We start from the raw sequence: 27,129 nt of genomic DNA on the forward strand, positions 1-27,129 counted from the left end.
CTGACGGATGACGGGAGTCAAGTCGGGTGATTTCACAACCGCACGCCGTGACTTCGCTCTCTTCTCTCTCTCGCGTCCTTTCCTCCGCTCGGCCGTTCCTCTCGCGGCTCTCGTTGCTGGCACGGCGGGTACCGTGAACGTGAAGCGACTACGGCACGTACGATACACGCGCGTCCGTACTCCGTCCTCCTCCCTCGCACGCACGCACGCACACGTAGGCAATGAAGGAGTGAAGGAGAAAGAGGAAGGGAGAGAGACTCGGTGCTCCTCACGGTTTCTCGGAAACAGAAACGGATGAGAGCGCGCGGATTAGGCATATATATAGTATACGCTTCGTTGCGCCGTTACTACGGTCTGCTCCATATCAGAGGAACGAAAACAATAATCAGCTGATTCGACAGGTAGGTCTACTCCGTGGGGCCGAGAGGCGGGAGACGGCGAACGATCGAGATAAATCGGAGCGAAACTCGAGCGTCACGAGTAGGTGGAGTAGGAACGCGCGATTTTTACCGACTTAGAAAATATCGGTTATTTTTTGCTAATATTTTTGGAGATTGATATATCGATTTTGTTTTTATTTTATTTATTTTTTTTTTTTAAGTAAATATCGTGGCTGCGTTCCGGTACTCACTGCCAGCAGTACCAATACTGAAAATCTATAATATACGTTACATATATTATATAGGTTTTCAACACTGGTAGTGAAGCAGAACGCGGCCCGAAAGTCTGCTACGCCATCTATAGCGCGACTACAATCTCGGATTTAAAATAAAAATAGTTAATATTCAAATTTCTTTTCGTGGGATTCTTCAAATTGTCTACATCAACGGATTTAACGGAAAGTGCAGTTGACAAGGATCGCGGTATTTTGATTTTATTATTGTTCATTTATTTCTTTTCATTTTTAGATTCCAGGGCGTTGCTGCAACTTAAAAATCATCAGTGAAGTTAATAACATAATCATCGCGCATTATAATATATACAATTTATATCTCCTGACTTTAACTAACTTTATCTTTTTATTTCTTTGTCTTTTAATTATTTAGAAGATTTTTAGAACGTATTTAATATAAGATAAATATATTTTATAGTTCTTTACGCTTACAAAATATTATATCTTTAATCATCTTTATCTTACGAATTAAAATGTTATAAAACAACTTAATTTATGACTACATAAAATAAAATTTAGTTTCACTTTTCACTTACCACAAATATTTTTCTTAACTCTAATTTACATTTTTTTAGTTTTTTGTCTTTATTCTTTTGATATCTTTCCTCCGGTACCCTCTGAATGTTTGGCTCCAACGAAAATAAAGAATGTACCCTTCAAAATTTGCTCTGGCAAAATTTCTGGCACCGGGATTTTATCTAATACAACTGCTAGCATTTTTACATCGCCAATCAACATTGAATCGTTCCGAGCTGCGAATGAGGGCGATCGTAAATTCATCGCCTACGAAGAACTTGACGAATCCAGGTTTCGAGTACATTGTTTAACGATGGTCGATGTGTTTGCTATAAAAATGAGAAAATATTAAAAATTTATGATTATTTAAAATTATTCTATCGTCTCTATTTAATTTAAAACAATACAATTAAAAGAAGGGCTACACGAGCCAAAAACATTAACTTTAATATTTATAAAATACACACATATGTTTCGACAACGTTTGTGTCATTTTCAATGTACAACAATAATAAATTTAGTTATGAACGATTTACATATTAACAGTTGAGCGATTTTAGCATTAAATTTACTCTACTTTCCTTCAGACCATTCCTCTTATATATATTAGCTGCCAAAGGTAGTAGGCAAAGCGTCATATAATTTTACAGTCATTTATGTGAAGTAAGTCTATTAAATTTATTATTGTATTATTAAAAGTAATAATCTTAATTCTCGTCTCACCGTCTGGTTGGTCTTGACGTGTTGGTTGTTTTGCCTTCTTTTTTGGTCTTCCTTTCCTGTACAAAGCATCTAATTTTTGTTTTAATGTTTTAATATTTATCGCCCGTTTATTTGTCGATTTTTTCTGTGTCGGTGAATAATCTTTATCTGACTTGTCTGTATTTGTTGAAATGTCTTCATATGGAAATTTTGGCCATTGTATCTCATGTGTGGAGTGACTCGTTATTTCGATTTTTACCGGTTGATTCTGTACCTGCGAATAGAGTGGCAAGTCTTTTAATCCTCCCGGTTGCATCCGCATAGCTTGTTGGAATTGAATCGCGTCTTGGGGGATAATTTCGTATGCGTATCTGTAAATTTCGCCTTCTACTACATCGTAAACAATGCGATATGCTCGTTTCTTTTCCGGCTCACTCGTTGGATATTTTTGTATTAAAAACGCTGTCGTTACGCGGCATAATGGCTCGCCGGTAATGCTTTTTATTTCGTATTGGTATGTATCACCGATGTGTTTCTTATTACTTGCTTTGCGATATTCATTGATCAGTTGAGTGACTCGAATGTCCTTGTTACTTTCATCTTCCGAATGGTTAAAATCCTCTTCATCAGTTCCTTCGTCTTCCGGGATCGGCGATATCGATTGTATGAATTCACGTAATATTTTGACTCTGTTTTCTACTGCACTTCTCAAACGTCGTTTTTGCTCGCATGATTTTATTCTATTCTCGATTTCATTGAGTAGCCTTTCTTCTTCCCTTCTCATTTCTGATAGGGATTTGCATGTTTTTTCGTGTCGTTCGGTCATTGTGATAAATTTGCGCAACATTCGCATACTTATTCTCGGGTGTTCGAATGAGACTGTTGCATAGTAGGTTGCACTTGTTTTTTTTAATAATCTACGGATTGTTGCAAGTGTGGCTGCACTGTTCGGCAGGTATCACACACAGATGTCGCATATCCTTTTCTATCGATTTGTGTATCGCGCAGTTTGATTGGTGCTCGCTGTTACTTTGCTCTATGCTATTTTCTATCGAAATCTCTATTCTTTTTTTTTGTTTTTACGAGTATCATTATTTATATTTATTATCTTAATTTATTATACTTTTATAAATATTTATATTTTATAATTTATTTATATTATTCATTTATTTATATTATTTATAATATATTATATATTATATATATAACGAATCTTAATTTATATAATAATAAGCAATAATAAGACTCCACAAGTATAAAACAATTTAAAACAAATGAAAGACCAAGAGCCACTTAACCTTCATTTGTTCTAAATTGTTTTAATTTATACAGTTTTAAATTTAGATTTAGGTTCGTATACTTGTTCGTATTTTCTGCCATACTTGAATCGATTCTTCTATGGAAGAATCGATGTTGAAAGAATCGAAAGTTATAACTTTGTAACTTTCGGTTGCCATTTCTTCATCAACTTTACTATTTTCTATATGTCTATATGTCTTTTATTAGAATGTATTATACTGTTACTATTATTTTGTGACAACTTACTTTTTATTTCTAATTTCTTTTCTTTCTGTTTTAGATATGTAACTGTTGGATTTTATCTTTTGTTTTCGAATTAATTGGCAGGATTTGGGTACCTATCATAGAACAAGTCGGAATCGATTCCGATCGGAAATATTCAATTATTCCCTAGATTTCTATTGTGTTTTCTAGGGAAAACGGAATAATTCCGATCGGAATCCATTCCGATATATTACATGATAGGTACCCTGTTTTAAATATTGAACTTTTCTTGGACAGGGCTTCTTTGTTCTGTTAATAATCTCCTTCTCGCCTGTCCAAACCGACAAGACTTTTGACGACGGTTATTTTCCCCATTGACAGGAATTTTGGTTTCTGCTGCTGATTATAATCTTCTCTTTATTTATCTTGACTGACGGGACTACCTGATGAATTAAGGATAAGTGTCGGATGTTTTAATTTTCTGTCCTTGTTACTAATTAAATTATTACGTTTGTTCTTTAAACACAGATATTCGAGTAATGATTCATTTTGTGCATTAACTTTTTTTGTCATATATCTTAAAATTAATTTATTCCTGTTTAGTTCATTTTGAAAATTATCTTCCCTAATAGCACAGATCTCCAAGAAATGTTCCATAGACCATTCAGAGGATATCCCTATGTCCCAAGAATGTTCGCCAGAACGTCCCTCGAATAAAGTGTGCTATTAGGGTTCTTGCTTTTCCTTATATTAATTATTAACTTTTTGAATTTTATCTTGTGTTCTTTGTGATCTTATCTTCCAAATTTTTCTAAAATGTTCTGTCATCTGATAACTTCAACCAATCTGTATATTTAATTTTCTTCTTTGTTGCAGATTTTTTCATCCATGTAAAGAGGACGAGAATTAATGCCTTTTTAATACACCATCGAAAACATTTTTTTTCCTTCCAAGCTGCATACATCAACGATCACACAATGTTTTTCGTGGCCTGTTTTAATATTGTTGTAGCTGCGCTGATACTGATATTTAATGTTGCTGCTACCACCGCGCACCCAAACATCTTGCTGATCATTGTAGACGATCTGAGGACTACTCTGGGATGTTACGGTGACGCCAATGCTTATACACCAAATATAGATGCCTTGGCTGAGGATGGCATCGTTTTCACTGAAGCATTCGCACAGGTCTGTGTTCTTTACAAGGTTATTTTAACTTGCGATCTTTGAACTATTTCGTCTTTTCTCTTTCGAATATATATATATAAAACGAATGATCACACATATTTTGCAGCAAGCATTATGCGCACCCAGTAGAAACTCCTTTCTGACTAGCAGAAGACCGGATACCCTTCGACTTTACGATTTTTACAGTTACTGGCGCGACGCGGTGGGTAATTACACTACATTGCCAGAACACCTAAAAAACAATGGTTATACCACGATGTCCATAGGGAAGGTGTTTCATCCAGGTACAGAAATGTTGTGTGTTAGAGGCTTTGCACAATCGAAGGGATAGAGAACAAAGAATAAGAATTTCAATCTTATCAGGTACTTTGTATTCAACAGTACATGGTTTCTGATAGATTGAAATTCTTATTCTCTATCTTCTCTGTTCCCTATTCCTTTGATTGTGTGGAGCATATAATAATCCTATGCAGATAATTAACATGCATATTACATAAGATATCTAACAGACGTCTTTTAGACGTCTTCTAGACACAAGACATTCAAGACGTCTTTCAGATATCTTGAATGTAACATAAATGTTATCTGGAATCTTTCCCGCTTGAATATAAATAGAAAGCTGATCTGAGAGCAGCCGGTCTTTTTCATGAAACCATCAGAACCTCGTATACCAGCACAACGATCATTTTAGAGATATGGAAACCGGATATTACCATCGCGACATTACGATAGCATCACGAATTTTTACATTTCATTACCATTTATTTTTCCGAATAAATCATAGTAGATTATTCTCCTCATATTCGACCGTAGTAGTTGGTCAATTTCTTACGACTTAAGACTTAAAACACCTACTGTAAATCTGGGCTTATTCTTACTGCATACTGGACGCTATAAATGATGAGTGAGAGGCGATATTCAATGAAAGCTCTGCTTTTTCGCACGTGATGATGCAAAGCTCTTTTATAAAATCTAGTGATGTGTAAATACCAGTAAATCTTTTATAAAATATTACAATCTAGCTTTCAAAATAATATTGCTGCAAGATTGTTGCGATATTTTATATTTCAAGTGTACATATATATGTATATATGTGTAATTAACGACAGGTCATTGACACCTGAAAAGTGAAACATTTCGTACAGGTATAAGTTCTAACGGATCTGACGACAGTCCCTACTCATGGACCGAGAAACCTTTCCATCCGTATACAGATCGGTACAAAAATGCTCCGGTTTGTAGGATGGTCCCGCAATCAAAAGCGGCAACGAATCTCGTAACGTACAATATTTTCTTACATTGCAATCCACACGGAAATATACCTCTGATATATCACATTTACAGATATGCCCGGTACGAGTCTCGGCCATGCCAAACAAAACATTACCTGATCTCGAGACGTTACGAGAAGCGAGAAGATTTATAAACAAACACAAAAAAGATGTTAATCCTTTCTTTCTTGCCGTTGGTTTTCAGAAGCCTCATATACCTCTGAAGTATCCTGAACGCTATCTAAGTATACTCTTCATAACTTTTATCAATACATATAAAATTAGAAACATTACCCAGTAAATAAGAATAGATTGAAATGGACAAATTTTCAGAAGTACGCATTCGAAAATGTTAAATTGAATCCTTTCAATCTCAATGCATTTATTTATAAAAATAAAGAATTGCACAAAGCACAATTTTACATGCCTTTCAATCTGAAAAAAATTTCATTCTTTAAGTGCATCGTGAATACTGTTCAATTCAAAATTCAAATCCAATTAAATATAAAGAAAGTTTTTCCATCCATTTGAAAATTAAAAATATATAGATCTTGAATGCTATTAAAAAGTACACATTTGGATGATTTGAATGGATTAAAATATCAATTCTTTTTAATCTATTCTCGTTTACTTGATGTATATGAGAAGGTTCCTCAGAAATTTACAAAATTATGAAATTTTAGTTGCACACACATAGCGGATATTGTGATATATAATACATTTATTTTTTTGTTGCTCGAATTCACCCTAAAATAAAATCAATCCTTGAATATTAGCTCCACAAAAGGAAATAATAAACAATTTTAAAACAGAACTTATTTCTTTTAATGAAATTTATTGATTAGAAAATAAAAACTCCTTTAAACAAATGTTTAAATAATTATAAAAAATGTATAAACAAAAGCAAGACCAATTTTCAGACATTGATTTTATCCCTTTAAAACAATAGAAAATTATTTTTATTACAATACATAAGAGAATATCCTTTACATATTACCAAAGTTTCATAATTTTTTGAATTTTTAAGTTAAAAATCTTCATTTGTTATAGAGATGAATTTCTTTATAATAATTTAATAATTTTAGTAATTCAATATTTTTTACGATCGTAAAATAGACGAAAAATGATGATGAATAATGTAAAGTTTGCGTTATAAACACGATGCAGAATATTATCCTATACGAAAGTTCAAGATGCCCGAACGATACATATGGCCAGATAATGTAAATAATGTTGCCTATAATCCTTGGACCGATCTCCGATGGAGAAAAGACGTGGCAAAGTTAAAATTAAAATTTCCATGGGAAAGAATACCAGGTATCCGCACTATGCATATACAGGTCTGACAATTATATGATTAAACTTTCGCATAGAAGCAGAATGGACAAAACTAACACCTTTCCACGATTTGCCGAATTTAATGAAACTTTGTACATTTATAGACAAAAAAATAATTAAATTATTTTAATTTCGTATTAATTTTTTATTAATTTTACATACTGATGACGATCGAGGCCCTATTCTTGAACAAATGTCGCATACGAAAATAGCAATTCTGTATACAATCGATTAATCACAGCCAAGAAACTATCATTTTCGTATGCGAAAATTATTCGTATGTGCTCAAGAATAGGGCCCCGGATTGTAATCAAAACGTCTATTTTTCACGTATTTTTATAATTATAATATAATAATTACTACGCAAAAGAGATCACACACGCATATTAAGCTAGAAACACAATGAAAAGCACAGGCAATAGGAACAAGGAATAACAAATTTCAACGTATATCAAAAGCCATTTACACTAGAATGGACGCTTTTTGATAGGTTGAAACTTCTTATTCCCTGTTCCTATTGCTTATGCTTTTCATTGTACTTCCAGCTTTATTGTCCCTTGGTGGTTATCACTATTTTCAGAAAAGTTTGCTAAGCAAATTATCCAATCGTATTACGCAGCTGTATCTTACATCGATAATATAATCGGCAAACTTATAAATCAGCTACATGTCTCGATGATCCGAGAAAATACTATTGTAATATTAACATCTGATCATGGTACGTTTAATCAATGAAATAAAATATACACGGAGATGGGCTTTATTTGAAATAGATGCATTTAAAATGGAAAAACAAAATGCAAAATGCTAATTTTGTATTTTGTTTTTCTTTTTTCCGTATGGCGAGTTAATTATAAGACCTCATAAAAGGAAAATGACGGATACCCTCTTAAAATATTAAAAATTAAAAAATATAAGAAAATAAATACAAGATAAATATTCAAAATTAAATATGAGAATATAAATATTTATAAAAAATCATTTAAAAAGTGCCCATTTTCTATTTCAAATAGATGTCTAAAGACCATTTTATATTTTATATTTTTAAATGAAAAAGATTGTAACTATTTTACATTTCCTATTTTAAATAGGACACTCATTTTGCCTATTTCTAAATATATACTTAGCAATCGTGTATATATTACATAGTAAATCCATATTAAATACATAGGTTGGGCTCTTGGAGAACATGCTGTCTGGTCCAAATATAGCAATTTCGACGTTGCTGTGCACGTACCTTTGATAATATCAATTCCAATGGTCACATCTGATTTTAATTACGATGCTATATCTATAAATCATATGAGATATAATGCACAGATTACAAACAATGATAAAATAAAAAATAAAATGAACTTGAAATACTTATCACATGTTGGAAAAATTGGTGCTTCAAATATAAGTATAGGATATGTAAGGAAACATAAAAGAACTCTCTTCGGGACATACATTAAACGAAGACATAATAAATCTATGAGAAGCAATGCGTTACATTCCAAAAAGCACTGTCGAGTCACAGACGCTATTGTGGAACTTGTCGATATATTTCCGACGATCGCGGATCTAGCAGGTGTTTCCATACCGATATGTCAAGTTATTAATACGAATGATCATTTAAAACATATTCTCATTCGAAACGAAGTACCCAATCCTTGTAGCGAGGGTATTACACTATTACCACTTATAAAAAGTACTTTACAATGTCAGGTAAGGCATATTTTTTATTGCATTATGAATTATACAAACGTTTTATATAAAACAAAAGTTCTCCATCTTTATAATCTGTCCCCGTTAATTTGTAAATATTTCAGAGCATACCTTGGAAAAAGGCGGCATTCAGTCAATATCCAAGACCAGAAATTCAACCTATACTCCATCCTAATAGCGATAAGCCCCGTTTGAAAGAGATAAACATTATGGGCTATACCTTGAAAACCAGCGATTATCGTTATACCGCCTGGATACCATTTGCGCATACGACGTGCAAACCAGATTGGGACGTTATTATTGCAGAAGAATTATACGATCACAAAACGGATAGAGCGGAAGATTTTAATGTAGCAGCCTTGCCAGAAATGTTAAAAACGAAAAAATACCTTAGAATGTTGCTAAAAGATGGATGGAGAAATGCTCTTCCAAGATATTAAAATCATAATATAAACATTTCTATATTACATCAATACAGTATCTACTATCATATTTCTATTTTAAATATTTGAAACATTTCTTTGTGTCTACATGTGGCATGTAATTAATAAATGAATTGGCAATAATCAATTATAATTTATTTATGAGAAATGTAAATAAATTTATAGAATTTATTACCAATATATTTATCGATCGAAAATGTTTGGAAAATAAATATTATATACACCCGTAATGGATTAAAACCAAGTGTATCCTAACAGTAAATTTAATAAATTGCAAAAAATTGTAAAATATAGATTTTTATGATTCTTATGATTCTTAAGTAAAGTCTCGGTATATGTAAAGGTTTTGTAGTACATGTGAACTATATGAGGTTTTCTTGAATATCTTTCTTAAAGTACAGCCTCGTTATATGTAAACGTTTGGCGACATATATATCCTTACACATATAATCTTATGCAAAGTGAAGGCACTTAAAATAAACCATTTGAATAACTCTTTCTGACGATAAAAAAAATACTTCAAATAAAACTTGATTAAATTAAAGAGGAACATCCAAGAGAATAAGATTTATTAAAGCATTTTTTTCAAACTATAACAAAATGAAAGGTTCATTCAGGCCTATTTCAAGTGTCTCATCCTGTATTATTCTGCATTATATATTAAAATCTTGAAAATATACAATGCACAATTTGTCTACATAGATCTAATTATACAAATATTAATTTTAACGTGCAGTACTATTATTTTTTATTACATAGGAAATTAATAAGAAGTATTTAAAATAACATTTTCGTATACAGTGCGCATTCCTTTCTTAATTTATAATCAAGATTTATATCAATCTGCAGATAATACTATCTCAACGTAATCAGTAGAAAATATTATATATGAAATTTACTCCTCTTGGATCTTACTGTTATCAATTGGTTGCGCAGCTATTTGTACGCTACTCATTCCGCTCTGACGTGTTATTCCAGTACTTGTAGTAGGAACTACCTATAAATAAATAAATAAATAAATAAATAAATAAATATATATATATATATATATATAATTACATTTAAATATTAGGAAGTTTTTACAATACCATTTATCCAGATACGGTGAACGCTAAAGTCACGTTATTTTCTTCTCAACAACTAATTAAGAAAAGAATAACATGACTTTAACATTCACCGTATTCATGTTATTGCAAAAACTTCCTTTCACCATATTTAAACAAAACGACAATATAGCGCAATTACCTCTATTATATCCTGGTCCATGGTTCCGCCTATATTGTTATTCGACGAGGTATTCTGTTTTGAAAATAAATTTGGAATTAAATCTCCCGTTTGTGTATCGTTTAATTGCACGGATTTATTCGCGTTTACATAATTCATCGATTGTCCCGAAAGCAAGTGGCCCAATTGCGTGACTTGCGGCTACAAAAAAATATTCAATATTTAAAAAAAATGTACAGCTCAATATATATAAATAAACATTTATATTTACATGCATATTGCTCGTTACCGGAACTTGTGGTCTTTGCTGAAAATTCGGCGCTTGTGGTCTTTGTTGAAAATTCTATAAAATATGTTATAAAAATTATATGTACTACATTTTATACAGATATCTCACTTTAATTTATCATCTCTTTTGTCTTTGCTGGGTAAATTCAAATAAAAAAATATATATTTACAAAAATTGTATGACAGCACAGATCATGAAAAAATCAATTTTCGAAAAAATCAGTTCTTCGTGATCATATGAAGATTCACTTTATCAACTCACAGCATTTATTGATTTATTCGTTGGAAATGTTGGAATTGTTAATATTTTTAATTAAAAATAAATTATTACCGGCAAAAACGGATTTTGTACTGGTTGTACAGGTTGCTTATTGTATAGTGTAGCTTGTTTTTCCCAATAATTATACATTTCCACTATAGCTCGATTCGTCATCATTTTTTGTTGTTCTGGTGTTGCATTCGGATACTGCAATTATATTCAAAATTATAAATAATTTATACACTTGAGCAATTGTTTAACAGTAATGGAATTCTCTAACGTTTCATCGACGATTGGTCACTATCATTAACTAGTGACAGCTGATCCTGGAAAAGCAAGGACGATCTTGAAAAAAAGTGCGACTCTTATTGGATATCGTTAGTTAACGATATCGACAATCGTCGATAAGACGTTAAGATGACCCTATACCTTATAGGCCCTATATGATTAATGATACTGATTAGCAATATTGAATCAGTAATAATAACAGTATGCATTAATATTTTTAGTATTTTTACAACCTTATACGATCAGTATTATTGGCAATATATTTTACTTTAATTTTATGTGCATTATCTATTGCATTGTAATATACTGTGACATGGATCCTAATAAAGCGATACTGATGCTTGAGAATCAAAATCCAGATCACTATTAGTATTCTACGTCAATCCATCAATTTAATCACACACGATCAGTAATATCGTCAGTATTTATTAATATTGTTATTACTGATTGTGTAGGGTCACTTTAGAGGATCTCGCTATAGGCGAATATTTCGAAAAATATGGAATATACGAAAAACGTTCCAAAAGTTTCGAAACATAAAATAATACCAGTGTAAAAAGGAAAATAAAAAGAACATCTTCAATGGCATTGACCTTGATATATGTTGACAAGATCATGACCCTGAACAACATTCAAAAGATTTTAACCGTCGGTCGGACATCTTGGATAATGCTATTGTCGGCGGTACTGTAACTTTCAAACTTCATGAAATATACTGAATTAAAAAATACTTTATTTAATAATATTTCGAAAAATTCTCGTAATGAGTTATAAAAATATGCAATAAAAAATAGATTCCTATTTAAAAAATTGAAGGCGACCTTCATGCGATTTTTAAACAACTATCCAAGATCAAACCAATGATATCCTCTCATGTCTCCCTCGAAGTGATAAAATTTTGTACGAAACGTTTTTTCTATCTTCTACACTATTATTTGCTTGGAAAAATTAAAATGAAACACCCTGTATAATAGTATTAAGGGTTTACATCTTCATATCTTACATCTTTACGAATAAGCTGCTGGAAACTGTTATATTCGAACATATTTTGAGACATCATGTTAGGCTGCATGGAGTTCCTCATCATCATACATTGTTGCAAAAACGCATTATTCTGATTCATCATTAAAGCTGTATTTGCCATTGAATTTATTAGTGGTTTTCCTTTCTTTTCCTCTTCATATTCTAACCAAGCCTGTTTGCGTTCTTCTTCGTCCAATTCCTCTTCCGCCTTTTAAATATAAATTTATCATATAATGTCACATGCATGAACGTCTTTCTTATATGAAGGAAAAAAAAATATTTCTCACCTTGTTTTCTAGTAGAGAGTCATGTTCGTGATAATTTTCCACAATATCCTTGAACTTCAAGAATATCTCTGCTAGCAGTCTATCTTTAGGTAAATTTAATGTAGGTTTTTCTTTATCGTATCCCTCAAACGTATACAACTCGTTTAAATTGTGATTGCTGTAATGCCGTTCGATCTGTTGTTCGTCAACGACACGGCACGAAAGCGACAGCTTCGTAACTTGACGGTTGTAAATCTTTTCTTCCATTGTTCCCGCAGCAAGAAATCGATATACGTAACACGGTTTTTTTTGTCCGAATCTGTTGATCATTGTATCGACAAATTAGAGACGATCTATTTGAAATATATAATTACAAAAAAAGATTAAACGTCAAAAGAAGTACCTGTATATCCGAAATATGCTTTGTACGTCGTGAGATGGATTCCAACTGGCGTCAAATATAATCACTCTGTTCGCTGCAGTTAAGTTTATTCCTAATCCTCCAGCACGTGTAGATATGAGGAATAATCTCGCTCTTATATTGGTGGGTCTATTAAATATCTTACACCATAAATTTCGATTTTCAGGCGAAGTCTGACCATCCAATCGGAAGTAATCGAGTCCTAAAGACCAACTTCCAGTATGATTATCAAGAGTGTCACAGGATTCATCCTTCTGAGTCTGATCATCTATTCTTCTTAAAAACTCCTCGATTAAGGTGAGAGAATATAGAGATTGAGAGAATACGAGCCTATCAAATTATGTGTAATACAATAATAAATAATAGCAATGTGAAAATTATGTACAAAAAATTAGATACAAGATAGACATACACTTTATCGCCGATCTGTTCACTTTCTTTTAGAATTGCAAACAGAAGTAATAGCTTAGCTGACTCTCTCATATCTTCAAAATGCTCGGATTGTACAAACTGCAACCACCATTCTGTGGCCACTTCTGACTCTGAGGTCTCTTTGATCTGTTCCATTGGTTCCTCTTCTAAAAAATTAATTTTATATATATTTAATATCTTTATTTTATTATTTTATTTGCATTATTTACGTTTGGTTTAAGTATTATGAGCATTTGGTTTAAATGTATGTGTCACAATCGAAGTGTTAATGTAACAAATACAATATAATACACTTAGGCCAAGTTTCACAACTCACGGTTAACTCTTAAGGCCATGGCACACACACCTTCCATAGCAGTAACATAAGACGTACCGTAAGAATCAACCAATTAGAATTAAGAGTTCAAAAGAATTCTCGATGTAATTGGCTTATTCTTACTGTACGTTTTAAGACCCGTCTACAATACACGGAGTAAAAAGTAAGAGTAAGAAATTGACCAATCACAGTCGATTATTCTTCTCACATTCGACTGTGATTGGTCAATTTCTTACTCTTACTTCTTACTCCGTGTATTGTAGACGGGCCTTTATGGTTACTATTACGGAAGGTGTATGCCATGGCCTTTAACCGAGATTTAACGTATTTCTAATCTCTTTCTAAAATTTTAAAAGTCGAACTTCGATCAAGAGTTAACCAAAAAGTTGTGAAACTAGGCCTTACTAGTCAATATAAGCACATACATATAAAATTTTACTCTAATAAATAGATACATTCACATTACAAAATTTAAACTTTTACTAGTAAAAGCATACATTTTCACATCTCTATCTAGCTGCTCCCCCATCACAGGGGAATAAAAAAAAACAAATAGTTCAGAATTAAGAGCTATTTACGAACTCAAGAGTTTTAACCTGCTGAGATTTGAGAGCTCATAAATAGTTTCTAATTATGAGCTATTCGTTTTTTTATTCCCACGTAAAAGTCAGTCAGACAGAGATTTTCACACCTAATTTAGTAAAAGTATGCTTAACAAAAAATGCATCAATTTAAATGAATACTTTTGCTTGTAGATGCGCATACCAACTATATGACCTGATATAGCAAATGTATGCACTGTCTAGCAAATTACATTTTCATTTATAAAATACATAGAAACTTACCGACAGGATTATTTCTTGTATTACGTTTAGGAACGTTTGCATTGTCTTTTTCATCGATCGCCTGAACATCACTGTCATTATTTGAATCGTTGCTGTTGCTGCTGCTGCTGCTACTCTCTACATCGGTATCATCATCAATGAAATCTTTTAACGAACCTTCTGAATCAGAAAGTTCCTTTTTCTCATTTGCTTTTTCTATTTTCTCTGCATTTAGACGTAGGACTAAGGGATGCGTCCAGATTCTTTGTAATGCCTGAAAATCAGCGAAGAGAGTTCTTCCTTGACCAGATAGGCGTCTATAGGAGAAAAAGTAATGCTTTCAATCATACAAAGTAATACAGTCAATTTAATTTGATATTTGCGTTTTAAGTCATATATATTTTTAATTTTTATACATAACTAATATAACATAAAAATGATAACTTTATACAAAATAATTCAATCACATAAAGTAATACAATTAATAATTGTATTTTCATTTAAACGAGAAGAAAGTACAACAAAAATATAAGATCTTTAAGAGACTCACCTGGCAACATTCTCCAAGTAATATTGATACAATTTAACTTGAATGTCTGTCAATCTGACGAAAATAACATATTCCTGTTTCGGTGGTAGAAATGGCGTAAGCACGGAGTAATCGAATCTTTGCACGCTACCCTCTAACATTTTGTGCAACACGTGCGCACGTTTTTTCATTAATTTAACGTCATAAGCAGTAGAATCATGGAACTGACCATTTGTTATCGGATTTACAAATCTATTTGAAAATTCTTTCTTTGTACCCAGCAGATTGGGTTTCGCGAACTGCACCATACAATGATCTGCAAACATAATTAAATAGATGCAAAATATTTTTTTAAAATATACAACTACAAAAATAAGTTTTATAAGATATTTACACTCTATTAAATTGTTCTGTAAAGGTGTTCCAGTAAGTACTATGCGTCTCAATGTTTTCACGTTTCTCATGCATTTACTTAATGCAGTGTCTTCATTTTTTAATAAATGGCCTTCATCACAAACAACAAGATCAGCACCCGGATCAACTAGGCATTCCAACATAACTTCCTTCATAGCCTTCCGAATATTTCTATTTGGACTCGTAAGATTACGGAACATTTCATAGCCAATAATCATCACACCGCCGGTTTTTTGCCATCTCTGCAGTTGATATTTCCTCTCAAAATTCTTCTTAAATCTGGAAATATTTGTATTTGAATAATATGTCATGAAAACTCTGATTGCAAAATTGTACAATGTTCTTTAGATAACAGTTATAAATAATACGATAAAACAACTTGTAAATGTAGAGTATCAAATACTCACTTTGTCAGTTCATACACTTCAAAATCATCCAAATCCTTCAGCCATGTATTGTACTCATTTCGCCAATTGAGTACTGTGCTTAATGGGCAAACTACCAGTACTGTCTTAACGTTTGTCGCTTCGTGAGTGAGAAGCGTATGCGTCAGAGTAATCACTTGTAGCGTTTTGCCCAAACCCATGCAGTGCGCGATTATACATCCAGATCCGGATGTAGACTTCACCCTTTCTAGAGACTCGAAACAAGCGTCCCACATAAATTTGATGCCTTGTGCTTGATGCGGCTTCAGATGTTTTACCAATTCCTTATGCACAGTAACAAGCTCCTGTTTCGTTTCTGTATCGAAGTCTAAAACGAGTTTGTCTACTTTCTCTTCACCGGCAAGTCTTATCTCAAACATTTCGTTGTACTGTATAATAAAAGATATTTACGTATAATACAACATGTTAGTGAAAAATAAAAATTGATAATGATAGCGGAATATACCACAGCTTGACGTTCAGCGATACGTTTAAGCCTCTCCTCTTCTTCTTTAGCAGCTTGTTTCGTATCGTCCGTTACTTGCTTGTCCTTCAAAACTTTTCGTATATTCTTTCGACCACTTTTACCGGGTGAAGATTCTTGCGAGTTTAACATTTCTACATCGCTACTATCACTGTCGGATGCCATTTTTTTAATACGCTTTCGTTTTGGTTTTGATCTACAAATTATGTAAACTTAAGCGTACACGATAGACAGAAATAAAATAGATAAAATAGATCAACTTACTTCTTCTCTGAAAGCGAAGAATCTGTACCTGACGAATCGCCGCGTTTACGTCTCTTATTTCGTTTCAATTGCTCTTTTTCTTTTCTCGTGTCATCTGAATCGTTTGAATATAGTGTGATAAAAGGGCTTGAAGTATTAGAAGAATTATCAGAATCTACATCTGTTATTTTAATGTCTGAATCTGAATCAATGATTCTTCGCCCAGTCTTCTTTTTTTTCCTTTTAGACTTAAAAGATTTTTCTTCACCAGAATCACTGCTGCAAAGAAAAATAAGATCGTACATAGTTTTTAAAATAAGATAAAATAAATAACTTACTTATTATTTTTGGATTTATTTGCAAGTTTTTCTTGTTTGTTCTCCCACTTTTCTCTTTCAGCATCAGAATCAGAATCAGATAATTTCATTGTTAATATCTTGTCTCTCCTCCAAGCGCTTTTGTCTTTCTCGTTCTAAAATATTTGGATCAAGAACAGAAGAATTAGATTTCTTGCAAAGCTTAACTTGTATGACAGATTTTTAATATAATAATAAATAATTTAGAAGCCATTTTTTTTCTATTCTAATTAGTAATTTGGATTCTGACTAGTGACTTTGTGCTCAAAATGTCGAAGCTCTAATAGTTTTTTAATTATAAGCATTTGAAGGAAGTGAATCATATCGCCTAATCATTCGCGCATTTAGATATCGTAGGCAAATGCCAACGCAAAATACCAACCACATCTAAACGGTATTTACCAAATACCCTGTTTATATATTATTTAATCTATTGATTTCTTTCATTAAATAATAATAAAATGCCTTACATCATTTTTCGAAGTTTGCTCTTCAGATTTCTTCTGATATTGCTTTTTCTTGTTCTCTTTTTTTCCATTTGTATCATCATTCTTTATGCTAGAATCACTGTCCAGTATTACTTCTTCCTCTAAGTTCAAATAACATAATTAAGTTTAAATAACATAATATATTCATGATAAAATATGTAATCACAAATAATATAATTATTTTTCACGTTAAAAAATTTAAACATAAAAATTTTTTAAATATCGCTCATTATTTAAAGAGAGATGAGAAATTCAAGTTAAACCATCAATAAAAAATAAAAACTAAAAAAACAATCTTTAATATCTTGATTATAGATATTAAAGAGCAAATCTAATTATTAAAAAATGCTGTTTGTATTTATCCACCAAAAAATCAGTAAGTCTATTAATTGCAAAAATTTTTTAATGCAAAATCTTACTGAATTAAATGTCAAGTTTGCAGATAAGTAATAAAAAAATTTTGTTTTCGTTTACTAGAGTAAATTTTACATTAAAAGTTTTGTTTATAAGCCAATCTTATATAAACTTCAATCAAATTTTAAAGTTGAGAAGTAACAAAAGATGTTCAATCTTTTTCAAACGAGTCAAATGTCTCAAAAACATGATCAAAATAATCGAGAGAAACTTGTGTCATATATTTTAAATGTTCTATATTTGAAAGAAGTCGTATGCGTAATAATTGTATTTTTATTGATACCAAATTGCTTACCGTCTGAATCAGAAGAATTTAACAGATTCTCTTTTGCGAGTCTATCTGCCTCTGATATTAGAGCGTCATTAGAGATAGTATCGTCTACATTTTGTTTTTGATAAATTGATTGATCTTCAGTATAAAGATCTGTTTCTACAGTTGCCACGGTATCGCCGTTCTCTATTTTTTTCAAATGATCCATCAAAGACTCTTCTTTGATCTTTGTATTTTCCTTTTTATTTGACCTTTTCGAAATTTTTGAGGACGAATCGTTGTCCATCGACGAATCAGAATCTTTCTTTATATTTTTCTTGTGATTCTTTTCGAGTTTATCCAGATTAACAAGACTGTAAAGGATAATGGAAATAAGGTACTTTGGATAATAACTAATTAATACATAAATTGAATTTGTCACATGAAAAATTTATTGTGTAATAATGGGTAAACCTTTTTTAGGCGTTATGAAAGCAAATTTGTAAGAAATGATGTTAAGTTCAAAATCTTTCAGATCAACAGAAATTGTAGTTATCATTTTCTATAAAATTGTATATAAAAACTATATATATATAAACGAATACATTCTACTACAGGAGAATCGAACATTTTTCAATGTACTCGCTCACTCCCTCACGCACTCGCTCACACACACACTTTCTCTCCCTCTCCCCCTCCAACCCTCTTGCTTTTTTTGAATTTAAAGAATTGTTGATTTAAGAAAGCGAATGTTATATGAGTAAATTTATACTTACTATACTTTACAATCACACGTATCAAATTAAGTAACAAATAACACATTTGCCGCAGATTTCTATTAGACTTTTACAATTGTTGATAAAGGATCTATTCAAGTGCCGTTGGATGAAATTGAAAGAAAGATAAATCAAAATTTATCCCAAAGCGGCATTACAGTAGATCAGAATCCGAAAAAGCTAGCGAAAGATCAAATTTTCAAGTTTAAAAAGTATTAAAACCGAATAAAATATTCTCTCAAATATGTAACATATTATATGTAATATGTTAATTTGGGATTGAATTCATTAGAGTAACTTGAAAATATTTCCTCCAAGTTAAACAATTTTATAGCATTCTGTAAGTATGATACCGTGTTTGCTTAAATATAAATGTTCAAATCCTCTATTTGAAATGGTAATATTCTTATTTTGAAAATATATATTTTTACAAGAGAAATAGTTTATAGTTAAAAATCCGTATTAATTGTAAATTCCAGAACGATTAATATAATCATTTTCATATACAAAATTATCTCCGCAAATCTCCACAAAATTTTTTGAATAATTTAACAACATTTGTAATAGTCGTTACAAAATTATTGCTCTGCCTACATTGCAACAATTATATTTATACAGAGAGATCCACGTACGGCTTGACTTTACACAAATTGTTTTATGAACTTAAGATATGCACATTAAAGGTCTTTGAACCGAATTTCCACTTATTATTTAACTACAAAAAATTCCCAAAATTACCATATATTTTCAGGCGTTCACTCGGATATAACAATTTAATAAAGAACTTTTATTTTGATAGGAAAATGAATTTTATACTTCCGTACGTAACTATTTGCAGATTTTACACAATAAAATCTTTCAGTCAGAGTATGAATTACAAATATTCATTTTGATTGCGTAATAAAACTTTAATGTAATAAAAATATATATTACATTGAAATATTTTGTAAATAATTCTACAGTCAAACGTAACGAAAATAATGCCAATACAATGTTGTAGATTGATTTTTATTACATTTCCATACTTCCAATGTATGATAGTTTTAAAAAGATACCGCATGCAAAATTAAATTTTTTTACTGTTATATGTATGATTATATACTATAAATTCTAACTTGTATAGCATATAATTCTATTATATACTTATATATAAACTCTAATAATAATTAGCCATTCGAATATGTCAAAGGATGCAAGACAATAGACACAGGTTTTACAGAAAATACTTGATACCTTTTAAATTCCTTATGTTCCAAATACTCTCTTGACTTTTTTAATGCATGTGAGTAGCGTTTAAGAATTTCCGTGCTTAATCGCTCTAAATGAACTTTGCAGGACATTCTCAATTTCTTATCATTTTTGTAATAGTAATTTTCATTGAGTTTGAGTCTTCTCTTCTTTAGTCTGGAGACATTATGTTCTCTATCAGTCTCAGGCTCACGATTACGTTTAATATTCTTTGAAACATTTATCATTTCAGACAGAGTCAGTTCAGAACTAGAGTCTTCACTGGAAGATGCTAAAAGCAACCGTTTCGCTTCGGCATTTTTCTTAGAAGAATCCGACTCAAACTTCTTAAAGGAATCGACGGATTCTCTCGATTCCCTTAAAGGTATAGAATCGTCCGATTCTAAGAGAGCTTTTTTGGCAGCTTTTTCTTTCTTGATATTTTCATCCTCCGAAGAGCTCATTTCTTTACGAGATCTTTCATCTGATTGATCATTGCTTTTTTTCTCAGCTTTAATTTCCGCTTCAGTGATAACATCTTTTTCAGCGTCGGTATTCGCATTTTTTTTTAAAGTTGAAAGTTTTATTGTACTAACACTATTGACATCAGAATCAATATCTTCTAATTCGTTTTTCTTCTCGATTCGATTAGTAGTTTCATCGTCTGTGGAAACTTCAGTTAACTTAGCTACATTTTTATTGGATGTGTCCGATGTGTCAGAGTCAGCCAACAGAGCTTCCTTTGCCAATGCTTCAGCGTCATCGAGAGATTCATTATCATCTATATTCATTTTTCTGGATGCTTTCGAGTCGTAAACTTCCTTATTGGTTACAGATATAGCTGCCATTTTTTCCTGATTACTTTGATTTGATAAATCTTCCTCTTCTTCAAGGAATGTTCTCTCTTTTTGGTCTGAAATTTTATTTTGTAAGGAATTTTCGCAAGGATCTAAAAGTTTATCTTTAGACGTCTGTAAAAGCTCTTCTTTATCACAATTTGTTTCGACTTCCGTTCTGTTCTTTTCTGCATCTTCGGGAGATGTGTCGAACATATCCATCGACTCGTCGATTATATTCTTTTTCAATCGATTTGTTTCATCATTTTCTAATACCATTTTCTTGCTGCTACTTTTTGAAGGAGAATCTTCAATCTCAGTTTCATTTTCATCAGACGATTGTGTCTCGTTGTTGTTCTTATTGTATTCCGAAGATAGTTGTTTTTCACTTGATCGTTCTATACTAATATTCTTCTCTTTTAATCTTAATGTGGGAGAAGTGGTCGAATCATCTTGCACGTCCACATTATTTTTATCGTTATTTATCTTCGATTTATTTATTGACATTCTATCTTCATCATCGGTATCAGTTTCATTGTTATTTAGGCTCTTTTCCGTTCTGGCTAGATCCACTTTACACCTAGCCGCTTGCATCTTCTGCGGTGATCTTGTTTCATCTGCTGAAAATATTTCTTCACTATCACATTCAGACACATCTTTATTTCCATCCTGTTTATCATCAAATACGTGCTTATCCTCATCCTCTATACAGTTATCACGTTTTTCTTCTGATTGTTCACTATCTGTAACTACTTTGTTTGACCTTTTCGTAGCAGATTTTTTTCTATTCCTAGACCACACCTGATAAGAAGTTAATAAATTCTTATGTTTTTTCTCCAATATCATCCTTAAGCGATCAATTTTTTCTGTAGATTTCAACACAAGTTTCTCTTCATCTTCTTTACCATATAAGTGTTCTATACTTTCGATATGCATCTGAAAATCTGAACATGCCTTCTTACAGTCCATTAAAATTTTTTTCATATCTAAAAGATTTTTTTTATTTGATTGTCCATTGATATCTTTGTCACTGTTATTCGTAGAATTCTTAGGTGTCTTAGTATGATCTACTTCCAAATTTGCCAATTGCCTTATATTGCGATTCACCTTTTGAAGTTTTATTTTCTGAAATTCTTTACTAGAACTATTATCCGAATTATCTTCCTGAATATTAGAAAGTCGCTGCTTCGATGACTTGTCACGTTTTCGTTCATCATTACTGTGCGACATCAGCTGACTCGTTTCTGAACGTTTCCTCGTATTTCGTTTTATATATTTTTCATCTTCAGATTCACCAGTCGAATTATTTTTTTTTGCCTTATCCCTCGATCTTGTATTATGAGAATTATCCATTTTTTTATTCTGTTGTCTTGTACCTTTTGAAATCCTCTTTGATACATTCGACGCTGTATCTGTATTGTTCTCATCACTTTCGCTGTCAGAAGAATATACATTTGTTTTAGATTTTATTATTTTTTTAGATCTATTATGTTTAATTATACGTTGTCTTCTTATTTTATTCGACGACACATCGCTAGAATCATCACTTGAATCACTAGATATTTTATTTTTCTTTGACATTTTTTTTTCTTTTATAATTGAAACTTTCCGCGCGGAATAAAAATCCCCTACACATTTCGTTTTTTGGTCACTCTCGTTCTTATTTTGATTATTTCTTTTAGAAAGGATAGATAAATTTTTGCGTTTACAAAACGAATCCTCGCTGGACGAATCTGTTATATCTAATGCATTTTTCTTTTTCTTCTGAAGAGAGTTTACTTCATAATTTGTATGACGATTTTTTCTCGCGAATCTTGCAGAAACGAATGACTCTTCGGAAGAATCGTTATCCTCTCTGTCACACATACTATCCAAGAGATTTTGTACGTATTTCGTTTCGTTTATTCGTTGTATTTGAGATGGTAAAATTTTTTTTTCAATCTTGTTGCTTCTTCCCTTGTTACTCTTTCTGAAACAGAAGATCCATTCCATATGTATATACTTTTCCTTTTTCCAGTCATATTCGGAGTATACATGCATATTCCCAATTCTTCTTTAACTTGTTTATTCTCAAACTTTTAGTATCTGTCAGCCAGTCCTGTAGCTAAGAACACGATAAATTCTATTTTGCTCTTCACTTTTGCTCATCTTGCTTTTACAGAATTTTCTTCTTCTATTAAATTATAATATAACAGAACGGACTAACAGTATTAACAAAACATTAAATTATAGAGTAATGCATGATATACTGAACATCATTGAAACATGCAAACTTAATCTCTAAGAAAATTATCAAGTCATTATTATTTGCAAAGGTTCAATGTTATTTACTTACTTTCGTAACAAAAATATTTAGCTAGCAATATCTACATTCTGTGCATGTACACACATCACAAAAGTGATAATAAAAAAATATATAGCAAACATTTGAATATTTAAGAAATGTATGTGAATATACATGTCAGAAATAAAAACATCATTTAAAATTAGGATGTTTCATATGTTTGATCATACTTACGTGGAAAGAGAGTCTATTACAGCAGCACATATGGCTCTTAGATCCCAAAGTGGTTTAGGATTACATATAAAACATTCCCAATCATCCTTTTCCACGTCCAATAGCGATAGGCTTACATTTCTCTTTATACATCCCTAAGTTAGTTAACAAAATAGTTAAATAATTACAATACCACAATATTTTAATTGTTATATTTATCAATCACATATGATGAATTTATTACCTTACAAAATGCTGAGTTACAATTTTTGTTACAACACTCATATAATTTCCTGTTGTTATATATGCCGCATATATGACAATAATGCCTAGCTTTATCCTCATCAAATCTGGTCTGTATATTCTTCAACTCATTCCAGCATATCTAAAAATAATAATAATATAACACTGCATAGCGCACTATTATTATAATCAATAAAAAAGAATCTATTTAGAATTTGTTGCTTTAGACTTTAAATATGAAATGCATTTGATCGTATACTCACCCGCAAAAAAAAAAAAAACAGGCCACTATTTAGCACAAATTTTTAATGTGTTCGAGTGATATCTCAATGGAAAATCATCAGAGCAAGATGAACAAAATCCGTCTTCAATGGCCGCTATTTTGTAATACACTTTGTGTAATTCAAATTTGATATGCATGGTTATCAAGGGAAATGTTGAAGCTTTAATTTGAGCTTCGGTTCATCTCTCTGTAATGATTTTTCATTGGAACATCGCTACTCGAGAATTTGTGCTAAAATTTAGTGATCCGTTTTTTTGTGCGGGTAAGTGAATTATAGAATAATTACAAATGCACAACATCTTACCTCACACTGCAGTATTCCAATGAAAGGATGAGAAAAGATTCGATTTGTCTGGATATTTAATTCATTACCACAGGCGGTACACTTTATTTGTCTATCTTTGATAATTCTAATATCTAAATGTAAATGCAAGTAGAGTTTTATATTACTGGAGGTATAAAAGTCTTTATAAATAAAACTATGTAAAGAAATGTTGAGGTAGTACATTCGCGACAGTATCATTCAAAAATTAGGCCCCATCGTGTGTTCATTGGTGATACCCCCACTCTTACCGGTGAGAGAAAACTTTTGATCGATTACGTTCAGCATACTCAAGACCACTTTCACCAAGCTCAGTTAACTTATGGTGAATTCGATCACTCGCACTACACTGGATCAGTGCATATTAAAAGCTGCTTTACATAAAATATCTTAATGCAGTGATACAATATAATCAACTTTGACAATGAAATTATACATATATATTTTGTTAAATAACGTGACTATATCATCAGTAGATAGTTAATCGTTAAAAATATTTATATACTTTTACATTTAACTTTGTTAATTTCATGTAAAGCAGCTTTTAGTATGCACTAATCTAATATAGTGCAAGCGACCGAATTCGCTATTAATCAGCCTAGTAACTGTAATGAAATAGAAAGAGATAGAACTATTTCTATCTCTTTCTATTTCATTACAGTTACTAGGCTAGCTAAGTAAACCGACGATGGTGAAAGTGGCCCTCAACCGTTGAGTGAGCGCTTGCTGCTATTGAATGTTCCAAGTTGAGTCAACTGAACGCGACTATTGCGCCTGTTCAAAGTCGCAAGCACACGCGAAAAGAAAATGAATACAGACGCAGGCTACTGGCCAATGCCGGTGTTGCCAGGACCTCTATTCTGTAATTGTTTTATACGTCTACCGGCAGTTGTCGGTGTCGTTACGCAGATATTTTATATAGTGAAAAAGTTGTGCAATGACACCGACAACTGTCGGTAAGCGTATAAAAGTTACAGAATATAGGCCCAGATGCACATTGGCCGTCTCCTCCATTCCCTCCAGTCGCCTCTATATACCGATCAAAGTTGAAAATTGCATTCCTTTCGTGACTCTGTTTTCCGAACTGAATGGTAAAGAATCATAAAATTTTTTCACAATATTCGTTTCATATTCCTTCATCACATGCTCATTTTTCATTAACATCTTACTGCTAGTTTAGGCCCTACAAAAATAAATGTGACATTTTCACAAACATTGTGTAGACAACAAGTATAAAAAATTGCTTATATCTCAGTATTGAAACGATCAATCTGATTGTAATTGCATAAGTGTGTCAAAGTCTTCTTCTAGTACAATATATAATTTCAATTTCAAGAAATTCTGACTGTTTTCAATTCGCGAGTATACTACCTTAACATACTACCTTTGATTTTTCTTTTTATCTTTGATATGTATCAATGTGTGTGTGTGTGTGTGTGTGTGTGTGTGTGTGTGTGTGTGTGTGTGTGCGTGTGTGTCTTTTTTTATTGATCCCACACGTCTGACTTTAAGGTCGTTTCAAGATCATAGTACAGCAGGTTGTTGAACTCATTTTTGATATTAGTTACAATAAAGTAAAAAATATGTAGTCCCATCTAAAAAAATTAGGATGACTTTGAGGGCATTCTGTTTCACGCATGATGCGCATGATGCATCAACTTACTGTTCACTGAATGTTAAACAGGGATAAATGTATCCTGCATGAAACCGAATGCATCCCTTGACTTTTTCTCTAAAAAAGAATATTTTGCAAATTTTTAATATTACAATTTGTAGCCGATTGAAAATTGACTAACTTTTTATTCAAAACAGTTTTTGTCAATCATCGGAAATGCCGGAAAAATCGTGATTACAGTTATGTGGGACACCCTGTATATATATTTTATATATATATATATATGTATAAATTCAAAAGGTTATTATTAAAATTAAAGAACGTTTAACTGGGACAAAATAGGAATGTTTTCTAAAGTACTCTTGAACTTTTTAATTGTAGGAAACTTATACTGAAATGATTGTACTTTTCATAAAGATATACAAGTTGTTTGTGAGTTCACAATGATTTCTGTCTAGTACTTCATATCATCTTTTTATGCGTTTATTATTGCAAGTCTACAAGCCCATGAATTATTAAGTTAAATATAATTAGTTTTTTAATATATGCTTACTTTGAATACATTTTTTAATTTAATATATAAATTAATATAATCTTAATAAAAATAAAGCTAGTAGAACATTAGTAAATGATTATTTTATTAATGTAATATCAGTTTTGTATATTTTCAAGGTCTGTATAATTAACTTAAGGTTATAATTACTTTGGAAAACTTTGAGTTCTTATTTGAAAGATGTCTTATATATGCTCCATAACTTTAACAATAATCCTTTGAATCCTTATAAAATTAAGATAATTTCATAGAAAGTTACTGATAGTACACATATAAATGTTGTAAAAAATTTAGAGGAAATAGGCACAACAGAGAAGCTATCAGCATCAGAGCTGTGTGGTTCGGTAACAGAAGTCTACTAATATGGAGATTTGATTCAAATCCCAGAGCACCCTAATAATTTTTCTCATGTTGTCGTTTATTTCTCACAGTGTAAACTAAGTCTATGTGTATAATTATATATATATATATATATATATATATGTATATGTTA

The 27,129-nt window shown here is 31.6% G+C and overlaps 3 protein-coding genes across 6 annotated transcripts in view; 1 reads left to right on the forward strand and 2 right to left on the reverse strand.

The window, feature by feature from the left end:
- Positions 1-6: 6 nt before the first annotated feature.
- On the forward strand, positions 7-9,424 carry Ids (iduronate 2-sulfatase). Of its 3 annotated transcripts, none has more exons than XM_018503843.1 (9): positions 7-401; positions 4,271-4,581; positions 4,688-4,865; positions 5,727-5,857; positions 5,926-6,097; positions 7,020-7,169; positions 7,771-7,908; positions 8,362-8,897; positions 9,002-9,424. In XM_018503843.1, the coding sequence occupies exons 2-9, from the start codon at positions 4,372-4,374 to the stop codon at positions 9,335-9,337; spliced, it is 1,851 nt and encodes a 616-aa protein (XP_018359345.1). In that variant the 5' UTR covers positions 7-401; positions 4,271-4,371; the 3' UTR covers positions 9,338-9,424. The 3 variants fall into 3 exon arrangements, with proteins under 3 accessions (XP_018359345.1, XP_018359346.1, XP_018359347.1); XM_018503844.1 differs by having other exon boundaries at positions 7,810-7,908; XM_018503845.1 differs by lacking the exon at positions 7,771-7,908.
- LOC108758757 (uncharacterized) lies at positions 1,229-2,839 on the reverse strand. The gene is made up of 2 exons (XM_018503846.1): positions 1,913-2,839; positions 1,229-1,518 (listed from the first exon to the last, which is right to left on the reverse strand). Exons 1-2 carry the CDS (start codon positions 2,742-2,744, stop codon positions 1,457-1,459), a joined length of 894 nt encoding a protein of 297 aa, XP_018359348.1. The 5' UTR covers positions 2,745-2,839; the 3' UTR covers positions 1,229-1,456.
- A 722-nt stretch (positions 9,425-10,146) lies between the features above and the next one.
- LOC108758754 (transcriptional regulator ATRX homolog) overlaps positions 10,147-27,129 on the reverse strand; it is a 21,537-nt gene continuing 4,554 nt past the window's right edge. The window contains exons 3-23 of one of the 2 annotated variants that reach the window (XM_018503838.1): positions 24,451-24,563; positions 23,865-24,005; positions 23,642-23,775; positions 20,294-23,092; positions 18,330-18,658; positions 17,603-17,721; positions 17,115-17,248; positions 16,798-17,055; positions 16,516-16,729; positions 16,032-16,438; positions 15,605-15,903; positions 15,232-15,526; positions 14,703-14,998; positions 13,522-13,687; positions 13,092-13,439; positions 12,710-13,007; positions 12,388-12,630; positions 11,184-11,318; positions 10,836-10,907; positions 10,586-10,765; positions 10,147-10,337 (exon numbers count right to left, since the gene is read on the reverse strand). In XM_018503838.1, coding sequence (XP_018359340.1) covers positions 10,236-10,337; positions 10,586-10,765; positions 10,836-10,907; positions 11,184-11,318; positions 12,388-12,630; positions 12,710-13,007; positions 13,092-13,439; positions 13,522-13,687; positions 14,703-14,998; positions 15,232-15,526; positions 15,605-15,903; positions 16,032-16,438; positions 16,516-16,729; positions 16,798-17,055; positions 17,115-17,248; positions 17,603-17,721; positions 18,330-18,658; positions 20,294-23,092; positions 23,642-23,775; positions 23,865-24,005; positions 24,451-24,563 — 7,082 coding nt within the window. In that variant the 3' untranslated portion in view covers positions 10,147-10,235. The remainder of the gene's footprint in view (positions 10,338-10,585; positions 10,766-10,835; positions 10,908-11,183; positions 11,319-12,387; positions 12,631-12,709; positions 13,008-13,091; positions 13,440-13,521; positions 13,688-14,702; positions 14,999-15,231; positions 15,527-15,604; positions 15,904-16,031; positions 16,439-16,515; positions 16,730-16,797; positions 17,056-17,114; positions 17,249-17,602; positions 17,722-18,329; positions 18,659-20,293; positions 23,093-23,641; positions 23,776-23,864; positions 24,006-24,450; positions 24,564-27,129) is intronic. The other variant, XM_018503839.1, reaches the window with a different exon arrangement.

Source organism: Trachymyrmex cornetzi, unplaced genomic scaffold, assembly GCF_001594075.2.
Source record: "Trachymyrmex cornetzi isolate Tcor2-1 unplaced genomic scaffold, Tcor1.1 scaffold16, whole genome shotgun sequence".
Classification (NCBI taxonomy): domain Eukaryota; kingdom Metazoa; phylum Arthropoda; class Insecta; order Hymenoptera; family Formicidae; genus Trachymyrmex; species Trachymyrmex cornetzi.

Excerpts from the sequence above, each read along its gene's own strand:
- LOC108758757 (XM_018503846.1), bottom strand. The coding sequence starts at position 2,744 with ATGCGAATGTTGCGCAAATTTATCACAATGACCGAACGACACGAAAAA. Across the intron at positions 1,519-1,912 it reads ACGTCAAGACCAACCAGACG|CAAACACATCGACCATCGTT; the intron begins GTGAGACGAGAA and ends TCATTTTTATAG.
- Ids (XM_018503843.1), top strand. The coding sequence starts at position 4,372 with ATGTTTTTCGTGGCCTGTTTTAATATTGTTGTAGCTGCGCTGATACTG. Across the intron at positions 6,098-7,019 it reads GTATCCTGAACGCTATCTAA|AATATTATCCTATACGAAAG; the intron begins GTATACTCTTCA and ends AACACGATGCAG. Across the intron at positions 8,898-9,001 it reads AAAGTACTTTACAATGTCAG|AGCATACCTTGGAAAAAGGC; the intron begins GTAAGGCATATT and ends TAAATATTTCAG.